The 12,864-nt window shown below is 34.4% G+C and overlaps 1 protein-coding gene across 18 annotated transcripts in view; it reads right to left on the bottom strand.

Moving 5' to 3' along the window:
• The window catches only part of DLG1 (discs large MAGUK scaffold protein 1), a 313,869-nt gene that overhangs the window by 267,406 nt on the left and 33,599 nt on the right, over window positions 1-12,864 (bottom strand). The window contains exon 1 of one of the 18 annotated variants that reach the window (XM_067034281.1): window positions 4,624-5,191. The exons of 16 other annotated variants lie outside the window; for them this stretch is intronic. In XM_067034281.1, coding sequence (XP_066890382.1) covers window positions 4,624-4,653 — 30 coding nt within the window. In that variant the 5' untranslated portion in view covers window positions 4,654-5,191. Of the gene's footprint in view, window positions 1-4,623; window positions 5,192-12,864 lie in introns of those variants that run through there. One more of the 18 variants, XM_067034278.1, reaches the window with a different exon arrangement.

Below are 12,864 nucleotides of genomic sequence, written 5' to 3'. Positions count from 1 at the left end.
GCTGTTACAGGTCATTTATTTAAAAGACCATGTTTGGTTAAGGAAACTGATATCACACAACTAAACATTGTATTTCTGAAAAAAGAATGAGAAAAAGTTATGTATACTAAAATGGAGAGCCCTTCAGGATATTATAAGTAAAACCATCAAGGGACAAAAGATTATATAAATATAAAACACATTATCTGTTGTATAGGGAAAGGGAGAAATAAAACATTCTTGATTCCTGTATATGCATAAACACTGGAAAAAAAATAGAAACAAATAAAAATAGTTCCCTATGGGGACCAGGGTGAGAAGGGACAGAAGTGAGACATAACTATATAAATTTTTTAAATGATTTTTGATTCCTGAGTTTATTTTGAATAATATGTGAGTTTATTACCCACTCAAAAACATGTATAAAAAATTCAAGAATAAGTAAGTAAACAGTTGGCTGGTGTATGGAAATGATTGTTACAATCAATAATCTAAGTCTACTTAAATTAATTAAAATTTAGTTCCTCTGTCATTTTATGTGTCAGTGGATAGGACACCACAGATACACAACATTTCCATCACTGCATCAAGTTCTACTGGACAGTACTTAACTTGTTAGTCAACATTTTGCAGTCTAGAGATGGAAGTAAGCCCTGTAAAATGAAAAAGGATCTGACTCTCCCAAATTAGGTATAAGCAAGAAAAAAAATTATATATACAACCATTCAAAACAAGTCAGTCAAATATTTAAGTGAATAGTAGACAAGTAAGTATCAAGACAAGATGATGTGGTCCAATATATACACTACCAAATGTAAAATAGCTAGTGGGAAGCAGCCACATAGCAGAGGGAGATCAGCTCGGTGCTTTGTGACCACCTAGAGGGGTGGGATAGGAAGGATGGGAGTGAGAGGGAGACTCAAGAGGGAGGAGATATGGGGATAGATGTGTATGTATAGCTGATTCACTTTGATATAAAGCAGAAACTAACACACCACTGCAAAGCAATTATACTCCAATAAAGATGTTAAAAAAAAAAAAAGGATGATGTGGTCCATCCCCACCATAAACTAAGAAAGCGGCGGAAAACACTGGGAAGATGGGCCATTTTCTGGATCCTTTTGAATTCATAATAAATATAGAAAGATAAATAAATTTTAGTGACAATTTTCCAGGATGTCAACATATAACCATATTCAAAAGAGGGCTTAAAAAGCATTACAAAGTAAAAATATTCATTTATTTTTTAATTCACAAGTTTGGAACATCTGTGCCAAAGCCTCATTCATTCAACAATTATTTACTGAGTATCCACTATATGTAGATACTCAGACACTTGGTCAGGCCTCAGGAATACCATGAGAATAAAAGTCTTATTTTATAAAGTTTAAAGTTCAGTGGAAGAAACATACACTAATAAAGAATCACACAAATACATGATACACTGTGTGCTAAAAGGCAAGTAAAGTATACTTCTAGCAGTTATCAATAAAAGAACCTTATTTAATCTTGGGCCTCAAGGAAAGCTTCCCTGAGGAAATAATCTATAAACTGGAATCTGAAGGGTTAGTAAGATTTGGGGGCAAGGATTTGCAAACAAAGGAAATCATTATGCATGAAGATCTCAAAGAAGAAGGAACCACCTCACAAGAGCTGGGAGGAGGAGGAAAGACCTGTTAATAAAAACAATGAAAGCCTGGTCTGCAGCTCCTAAAACATTTGTATTGGCAGTCCCTTAATCGGAAGAGACTCCCCAAGACTACACAGACTTCAAATATTGCTCTAACAGAATTTAATATGGACTCCAAGTTCTGGCAAACAAGTTGAATAACAAAAATAATAACAACTGGTACTGAGTGCAAGAGAATCTCCTGAAACATGAACACTCCTTTCCACCTAATAAGCTTAATCAAGAACACACAATAAATTTTTTTTCTTTTCAGGTCTTTCTCCTGCCACCTAAACTTCTGCTAAATGACCCTAAAATGAATAGAGAGAGAGAGAAAACATCCCTGTTCTACTTGATCAACGAACAGTATAACAAAAGATGGAGAAAGACATGATTCTACCTCAAGAAATTCTGATACGAAAGTTATGCAACTCCCTTTCTCCGAAGTTAACAGACAGATGGGAAACCTGTATAGTAAAGAATATGAATGCCTTTAGCTGAAGCTGCAGTGCTTATCACTAACAAAAGAAAACACACCATATACAATACTCCCAAATCACTCTTGTTGGACTTTGTATACTTTGAGTTAATTTCCCATAGTGATAATGAGTCTGACAAAACTACACATCTCTTCCTGGCCCTCTAACAATATTAATTCCACTTCAACTGACATTTACAAAGGAGCTAATTAAGAACAGAAGGAAAAAAAAAAGAACAGAAGGATTTACAAACACAAAAACAAATATCTCTTAGACATTAGGTGGAAAAGCACAAAATAAAATATTGTATCCAAGCTGATTAAATTACATAAAGATCTATGTATGTATACTAACAATAAAGAAATACTGCACAAGAGAAATGCTCACTAGGATCTTTTCCCCTGCAAAATACATAAATTCAGAACAATTATTTTTAAAAATTCAGACTGAATAGGAAATACATTTTCATTTCCCACTAAGAGGCAAAACAAACATTACATGTGTTTAAAATGTATTAATCAGAAAAGGAAGTAGAGCTATTTATGACTGCATTAATACTACTGTAAATGGAGGCCAAAATTTGCCTGTTCAGCAACAGTTTAGTCATCACAACTCACAACCTAGTCATTTGCAAACATTTTAAAGTAAGAGTCTTCATTGTGAAGAACATATAGTTATGGGGTGGGGGAGAAGCCCAGAAAACTAATCATCATTGCTTTAGCTCAACCCACATGCCTGTTCTTAAGGGTATCCATGGTAGCAGTGATGCAACATGCCTACCTAGCTCACCATGCCTACACAAGTGGGAGAGAGGGGAGGCGGATGATGAAAAAAATTTCACTTGGAAAGGTGTTTTAGTATTAACATGATAGAATTACATCAACTATATTGTCAGACTTTAAAAATATATAAAAAATCATAAAGCTCTCTAAAGATCAGAAAAGGGAGAAAAGACTCAAGGGGGAGAAAACATTGCAGCACATCAGCTGAAAAGAAAATTAAGATTTTTGCTCTTCCTGCTATAGCTATTGGTTAAATATGTTCAAAGGGTTTATTTCTAATAATAAAAGAAATCATTTTAATTTAGCTCTTTCAAAAGTAGCTCCAAATAATATTTTAGGTTTCCTAATTTGCAACCTACATCTTTTCTATTTTTGCTTTAAGTTACATAATAAGAACTTATTAAAACTTTAGATATTGATTCCATACAAATTTTTCTTAACAATGGCAGCTCTCTTTTGCTTAAAAAGGATCAAATACAAAATATTTTAATCTATCAAAAAGGAGAGGGGAGAGAAGATAGATCATTTCAAATAACCTTGCTATAATATTAGAAATAAAAACTAAAGTGAATGAAGTGATAAAAGGTAAATCAGAGAGAACCAACCAGACAACCATGAAAAGAACTTAGAGAAGGGGAAAAAAAAAACAAACCAAACTAACAAGACTAAACCTGTGTCGCAGGCTTACTGCCCTTTAAACATTCTGTAAGAATACTTTGATAAGACAGTTTTACATGGAGGTACATGGAAGACATCCCTGATAAATAGAATGGGACCAGATAATGGGTATGTTAGTATCTGATGAAAACTCTTACTGTTTGAATTATAATTTTGAACAAAAAGCAAACAAAACTAATTTAGATCAATTTTCTTTCTTTTCCTCTTGTGAAAAATAATTCACTACATAGACTACTTTCAGAATTCACAAATTTACTGATTCTTTTATTACTGAACATAATTTAAAAATCTCAACAATTTTGTCTAACACCGTGTCATAAGTTTATAGAAATAAAACCCCCCAAATAAATTATTCCATATTTTACAAACCAATGTAAAAATTTTAAATGTAAGTATCTTGAATCTTACACAATCACACAATGTTCACAAACTGGTGCTCAGGAATAAAAGAAAACAAACTCAGAGTTTAAGTGAAGCATGTTGCACTTTGAGGATGAGCATAACAAACTTTAAAACAAATAAATTTAAGGAGTTCTTACACAAGTTTAACCATTTTAAATCCAATCAACATCCTTCCAAAGGCAACACAATCAGAACTTTACTATTCTTCTTTAAAAAAAAATTAACTATATTTGCAATAAATAAATGGGAGAGTCCAGAAAATGTTCTCAAAATGAGTTATACTTTTAACCAGCATGACATATGGGGACAGAAAATAAAGTAGAGGGGGAGAACTTTGAGAATATATTTAGAAGATTTAAATATAATCAGGGCCCTATAAACCTTTGCTGTTGGGAGAAATGCTTCCTGTAAATCTCAGGGAAAAAAAATATCTGTTCAGTATACTATTTTTAGCTATCTAAACACATCTCAGAATATTACCTTTCCTAAAGGATATAAACTAAGCATCAAATGGATTCAAATATCTATTTTCAAATATATAACAATGGTTACACTTTATTTTTTAAAATATTATAAACAAAAAGGTCTCTCACACTCTGACACTAACAAAGGTAGAAAGCATACTATATCTTACCTTTGTGGTTACAATGCACAGGCAATCCATTACTCTACCATTACAATATTTAATACATAAAGCAGTTTACTGCAAACTATTTTAAGTTGCCTATATGAATAAAAAGTAAAAATACAGTTGTGAGATAAAACCACTGATGAAAAGTTATAACTGTGACAAGATCTCTCCAGGATCCATTCTTAGAGGTAGCAATTTTTCTACTACCTGAAATACAGGAAACCAGAATGTGTCACGTGCCCTACAATCTTCTTTATGTAATAATCTGTGTCTGAAGAACTTGAAATTATCCCACAAAACACTGTGGAAGAGGTCAGGGTTTATTCCACAAGAGTTCACTGCTGCTTCAGATGCTGTTTGATTAATCCCTCTTTTAAAGACATGAGGTTGACAGGGAGTCATCTAATGAAATGTTCCACAAAGAGGTTTCCCCGATATAAATTTAAAACTCCTTCTCCTTGTTTGCTACAGTTTGGATATTCAAAAAATAACTACCAAAAGAAAAGAAAATCACTTAAAAAAAAATGCAAGCAAACATTTCTTCCACTAAACCATTTCAGCAACTGCAGCTTGCAAAGTAATGACTTTCTCAGACAGTAATGAATGGAATATTCCATGTGGTATATTTGAGAAGGGGAGAGAGAAGAACAAAACGCAATAATTTAAAATATTATCTCTAAAACTTACCTTTTCTTCCTTTATTAAAAAATGGTAATAATAACATTTTACCAATTAAGTCAGATTTTAACTTTAGTGCCCTATTAAATCTATTTCACTTAATCCCTTAAAAAAAAGAACACCACCACAAAAAAATAACTGTAACTATGTACCATTTCAAACTCTTCAAGAAGACTTCATTTTTAACCCAGAAGTAGCCTAACTTTGTGAATTCATGTCTTGTCCTCAAAATCATTGAAACTAGAGCTAGACAGGCTGGCAGGACAAGGCATAGGGCTGCAACTGGCTTTCAGTCTCATAACCTTGCAGCCATGCTCCCCTGTAAAAATGCGTAATAAGGAAGAGCATTACCTGCAACTTCTGTCCACAAGGTTTCCTCATAGTCTACAGGTATTATAAACTGCCTCAAATTCAAACAAGTGAACTGTTCCCATTTTCTTCTTATACCTCACTCCTATTCCTAATGCTTCAAATGTCATGGACTGCATCAGCAACTTTAACACTAAACCGAGTTTCACTATAAAGGGTTATGCAAAAGAGTTAATACTTGTATACCACTTAGTACCTGTCACATTATTATTATTATTATTATTATTATTATTATTACTATTACTATTTTTGATCAGCTATCAGGTGATAGCCTTTTGTCTCAAGTCTAATATATACCTAAGACAGATCCGGTGGGATCTTACCTTGAACAGAGTTTAATGGGAGTGTTGTAAGGATTAAATAATAAATGCACAGCACTTAAAATAATGCCAACATCGTTAAGTGCACAACACAAGCCAGTTACAGTTATATATCTCTATACATACATATGTAGCTATAGGGCTTGAGGGTGGGCAGAAGTAAATTTCATCATTGGCCAACATATCCTTTCCTCCATGCAGAACAGACAGCCTGGGAAATACATGCTCAGTTTGAGACTGAGAGTACCCCCTTCTTCCCACACACCCCAACCACTGTTTCCTCCCGACACGAAAGAATAAAGTCCACTCAAGGCTTATGATCCCTTAAATAAAGTTTATCATTTTTAGAAAGAATACTGAAAACAGTGTAGGTAATATCTAAGTACTGACTAGGCACTGCATTCTATGAGGGAAAATAAAGAGGTATGTGAAACTCTTTAGTTGGTTTCTCCCTTAGTGTTCTGTGTTTATGTGTGATTTTCATTATCTAAAATAATCTACCCTAGAGAGAGAAGGCATTCCTAAGTTTGGCAGACCTCATAACACTGGAGATTGAAAATCACTATAGCAAGAGTCAGAAATAGTGTTTCAGCCCATTAACAGAGTTGAAACTGTTTAACTTTTAAGTAGTCATATTCTTAGGTGAATATAGATGAAATAATCAAATATCTACTTTAAACGGACTCAACATATAAATATCTAACAACATATTATTAAAATAATATATCTAAAATATTACTTTATTCTACTCACATTCAGAAAACAATTATAGTCAAACTTCACATTCACCTTAAATGTTAGGGTCATCATTATAACTACAGCCACTTTTTGAATTAACTCATATTTCAAACATCATTTTCATTTCCACCTAAGTTGTTTAGATGCTGTACTTTTTAAAATCCATGTATTAAAATATCACCTGAGTCCTTTCTCTCTTCTCTTCTCCTTCTGGGACCCCTATAATGCAAATGTTGGTACATTTAATGTTGTCCCAGAGGTCTCTTAGGCTTTCAACAAAATAATAGAAAATAGAATCCAACAACACATTAAAAGGATCATACACCATGATGAAGTGGGATTTATCCCAGGGATGCAAGGATTCTTCAATATATGCAAATCAATCAATGTGATACACCATATTAACAAATTGAAGAATAAAAACCATACGATCATCTCAATAGATGCAGAAAAATAGCTTTTGACAAAATTCAACACCCATTTATGATAAATACTCTAATGGGAACAGAAGGAACCTACCTCAACATAATAAAGACCATATATGACAAACCCACAGGAAATATAATTTTCAATGGTGGAAAAACTGAAAGCATTTCTTCTAAGATCAGGAAAAAGACCAGGATGTCCACTCTTGCCACTATTATTCAACATAGTTTTGGAAGTCCTAGCCACAACAATCAGAGAAGAAAAAGAAATAAAAGGAATACAAATTGGAAAAGAAGAAATAAAACTGTCATTGTTTGCAAATAACATGATACTATACATAGATAATCCTAAAGATGCCACCAGAAAACTACTATAGCTAATCAATGAATTTGGTAAAGTTGCAAGATATAAAATTAATGCACAGAAATCTCTTGCATTCCTATACACTAAAAACAAAAGATCAGAAAGAGAAATTAAGGAAACAATCCAATTCACCATTGCAACAAAAAGAATAAAATACCTAGGAATAAACCTACCTAAGGAAAGAAAAGTAGGTTTTTGTACTCAGAAAACTACAAGACACTGATGAAAGAAATCAAAGATGACACAAACAGATGGAGAAATATACCATGTACTTGGATTGGAAGAAGTAATATTGTGAAAATGACTAAACTACACTACCCAAAGCAATCTACAGATTTAATGCAATCCCTATCAAATTACCAATGACATTTTTTACAGAACTAGAACAAGAAATCTTAAAATTTGTATGGAAACACAAAAGACCCCAACTAGCCAAAGCAATCTTGAGGGAAAAAAAATGGAGCTGGAAGAATCAGACTCCCTGACTTCAGACTATACTACAAAGCTACAGTAATCAAGACAATATGGTATTGGCACAAAAACAGAAATATAGGTCAATGGAACAGGACAGAAGGCCCAGAGATAAACCCATGCACCTAAGATCAACTAATCTATGACAAAGGAGGCAAAGATATACAATGGAAAAAAGACAGTGTCTTCAATAAGTGGTGCTGGGAAAACTGGACAGCTACACATAAAAGAATGAAATTAGAACACTAACACCATATAAAAAATAAACTCAAAATGGATTAAAGACCTAAATGTAAGACCGGACACTATAAAACTCTTAGAGGAGAACATAGAAAGAACACTCTTTGACATAAATCACAGCAAGATCTTTTCAGACCCACCTCCTAAAGTAATGGAAGTAAAAACAAAAATAAACAAACGGTACATAACGAAACAAAAGCTTTTGCACAGCAAAGGAAACCATAAACAAGACGAAAAGACAACCCTCAGAATGGGAGAAAATATTTGCAAATGACTCAATGGACAAAGGATTAATCTCCAAAATATATAAACAGCTCATGTAGCTCAATATTTAAAAAAAAAAACCCAACCAAAAAATGGGCAGAAGACCTAAACAGACATTTCTCCAAAGAAGACATTTCCAAAGATGGCCAAGAGACACATGAAAAGCTGCTCAACATCACTTAATTATTAGAGAAATGCAAATCAAAACTACAACGAGGTATCACCTCACACCAGTCAGAATGGCCACCATCACAAAATCTACAAACAACAAATGCTGGAGAAGGAGTGGAGAACAGGGAACCCTCCTGCACTGCTGGTGGGAATGTAAATTGATACAGCCACTATGGAGAACAGTATGGAGGTTCCTTAAAAAACTACAAATAGAACTACCATATGACCCCGCAATCCCACTACTGGGCACATACCCAGGGAAAACTATAATTTAAAAAGACACATGCACCCCAATGTTCATTGCAGCACTATTTACAATAGCCAGGTCATGGAAGCAACCTAAATGCCCATCGACAGACGAATGGATAAAGAAGATGTGGTACATATATACAATGGAATATTACTCAGCCATAAAAAGGAATGAAATTGGATCATTTGTAGAGACACAGATGGACCTAGAGACTGTCATACAGAATGAAGTAAGTCAGAAAGAGAAAAACAAATATCGTATATTAACGCATATATGGGGAGTCTAGAAAAATGGTACAGATGAACTGGTTTGCAAGGCAGAAATAGAGACACAGACGTAGAGAACAAACATATGGACACCAAAGGGGGAAAAGAGGGGTGGGATGAATTGGGATATTGGGATTGACATATATACACTAATATGGATAAAACAGATAAAATAAGAACCTGCTGTATAAAAATAAAAATATTTTCACACACACCCCAAAAATAAATAAAATAAAATAAAATATCACCTGACATTTTATCCCAAATCACTGCTAGTAACTATTCACATAATAGACAATTTTTCCCATTTGTTTTCTCAGTATATATTATAATCTCTACAATATAATCACTTACTATGTTACTCTTTAGTATACTTTTTAATCCAATGCCTATAGTTTTTAAGGCCATACTCAGGAACGATTATTTAATCTGTGTTAAATTCTACACTCATTTGCCTCTTTTATAAACATCCAACCTGGCACTGATTAAGGACATATCAAGTCAATTCATTCTTCTCAAATAGTCATTTGCCGTGCAAAATAATTTATAAATTACTCTGTAATATGAGCAAGTTTAGAGGTCTCAAATATAAGCTTTTTGGGATGGTGACACCTCACCTAATATTCAGACACATAAGATATTTAACAGTATTTTAGAATACCTATGGCTTTCTATATACAGGTAACTGTTTCCAACCATGATAGAATAATAGGGAACAGACTAACTCTCCCACAACAGGACAAATAAGAAACAATGATTTTCAGATGTTGGACAGTTGGACAAAATCCCATAAATGCCCAGGAAACTGCCTGGAAAAACTTTCCATGCTGCAGCAGAGGGAGGGGGAATCTAAACAAAGTCCAGCAATCTAAGATAAGGAGACAGAGTTGAGAATTCAGGAAGGCCAAGGTGTCTAAAATTCACAGGTAAGAATACCAGAGAGGAGAGGTGCATAGTGAGAGCTCCACAGATCTGCAGAGTTCCTCTTCAGTCTTCATTAGTTCTTTTTTTTTTTAAATTTTTATCGCAGTATAGTTGCTTCACAATGTTGTGTTAGTTTCTACTGTCCAGCAAAGTGAATCAGCTATACATATACATATATCCTCTCTTTTTCGGATTTCCTTCCCACTGAGGTCACCACAGAGCACTGAGTAGAGTTCCCTGTGCTATACAGTAGGTTCTCATTAGTTATCTATTTTATACATAGTATCAATAGTGTATATATGTCAACCCCAATCTCCCAATTCTTCCCACCCCACCCCCCTTCCCCCTTGGTATCCATACGTTTGTTCCCTAGTCTTTGTCTCTTATTTCTGCTTTGTAAATAAGACTGTCTATACCAATTTTTTCAGATTCCACATATATGTGTTAATATACGATACTCGTTTTTCTCTTTCTGACTTACTTCATTCTATATGACAGTCTCTAGGACCATCCACGCCTCTACAAGTGACCCAATTTCATTCCTTTTTATAGCTGACTAATATTCCATTGTATATAGGTACCACATCTTCTTTATCCATTTCTCTGTTGATGGACATTTAGATTGTTTCCATGTCCTGGCTACTGTAAATAGTGCTGCAATGAACACTGGGGTGCATGTGTCTTTTTAAATTATGGTTTTCTCTGTGTATATGCCCAGTAGTGGCATTGCTGGGTAGTATGGTAGTTCTATATTTAGTTTTTTTAAGGAATCTCCATACTGTTCTCCATAGTGGCTGTATCAATTTACATTCCCACCAACAGCGCAAGAGGGTTCCCTGTTCTCCACACCCGCTACAGCATTTATTGTTTGTAGATTTTGTGATGATGGCCATTCTGACTGGTATGAGATGATAGCTCATTGTAGTTTTAATTTGCATTTCTCTAATAATTAGTGATGTTGAGCATTTTTTCATGTGTTTTGTTGGCCATCGAACATCTTCTTTGGAGAAATGTCTATTTAGGTCTTCTACCCATTTTTTGATTGGGTTGTTCCCTCAGAATGGGAAAAAATATTTGCAAACGAAGCAACTGACAAAGGATTAATCTCCAAAATATACAAATAGCTCATGGAGCTCAGAGTCTTCATTAGTTCTTATCAGTCATGCATATAAGGAAACTTGAGGCTGGGGAAAGAACCCTAGAAAGAAGCAGGTAGAACAATTCCCAGAACTCACACAGGGCCAAGAATAATGGAAAAACTCATAATATACAGGCTCTGGGTGGAGTACCCAGAAGAGTACTGGGACAAAATTAACCCTATACTGAAGGCTGCTTGGTCCCACTAAAAAAAGCTTTTTAAAAGCAAGTTTCAAAAGGATCACACTGTTTCCAAGTAATTTAACTGCATCCCAAAACAAAGCTCAAAAATATTTAAAGCAATACAAAAATATTTAGCACCTGAAAAGGTAAAATTCATAATGCCTGCCAAATCTAATTAAAAAACTACCAGGTATGTAGAAAAGAGGTACATATAACCCAGAGAAGGGAAAAAACAATAAATAAAAAAACCAGGGCTTCCCTGGTGGCGCAGTGGTTGGGAGTCCGCCTGCCGATGCAGGAGACACGGGTTCGTGCCCTGGTCCGGGAGGATCCCACATGCCACGGAGCAGCTGGGCCTGTGAGCCATGGCCGCTGAGCCTGTGCGTCCGGAGCCTGTGCTCCACAACGGGAGAGGCCACAACAGTGAGAGGCCCGCATACCACAAAAAAAAAAAAAAAAAACCAGACCCATAGAAACAGACCCACAGACATAGAAAACAAACTTATGGTTACCAAAGGGGGAGGCAGTGGGGGAGGGACAAATTAGGGGTATGGGATTAACTGATACAAACTACTAAACATAAAATAGATAAGCAACAAGGATTTATCTGTATGGCACAGCACATTATACCCAATATTTTATAATAACCTATAATAAAATATAATCCACAAAAAAACTGAATCACTATGCTGTACACCTGAAACACAATACTATAAATCAACTATACTTCAATAAAAACAAACCAAAAAACCCACCCCAAAATGACAGATGATAGAAGTAGTACCCAAGGACATTTTAAAAATTGTTATAAATTCATCCCATATATTCATGAAAACAGAGGAAAGCATGAGCATGTTAATGAGACAGAAAATTAAAAAGGAACCAAATTAAACTTCTAGAGATAAAAATTTAAATGTCTGAAAAGAAAAACTGATTAAATGAGATTAACAGTAGATTCAATACTTCAGAAAATTAATGAACTGAATCAACACAGCAATAGAAACTGTCCAAAATATAACACATAGAGAAAAAAAGAAAAAAAATGAATCACATCAGTGAGATATGGGACAAATTCAATCAACCCAATAAACATGTCTTTAGAGTCCCTAAAACAAAGGAGAGGGAACAGAAAAAAATATTACTGAAATAATGGAGAAAAAAATTTCCATATTTGGTGAAAACTATAAACCCACAGATCCAAGAAACTCAACAAATCCCAAAGGCATGAAGAAAATTGTAAAGTAAAGTATATGGGAATAATAAGCACCAAACTCAGGACAGTGGTTAATTCTGGGGGATGAGGCAGAGAAGGAAATCAGGGTGGAAAATAAAGGATCTTCAACTATGTAACATTTTAAGTTACCTTAAGCTAGGTAATAGGTACATGGAGATTCAAAATATTCTCTTTGGTTTCCGTATAACAAAGATCTTTTTTTTCTAATAA

Source organism: Kogia breviceps, chromosome 5 (genome assembly GCF_026419965.1).
Source record: "Kogia breviceps isolate mKogBre1 chromosome 5, mKogBre1 haplotype 1, whole genome shotgun sequence".
Classification (NCBI taxonomy): Eukaryota; Metazoa; Chordata; class Mammalia; order Artiodactyla; family Physeteridae; genus Kogia; species Kogia breviceps.
This window is presented reverse-complemented; position numbering and strand designations above follow the sequence as displayed.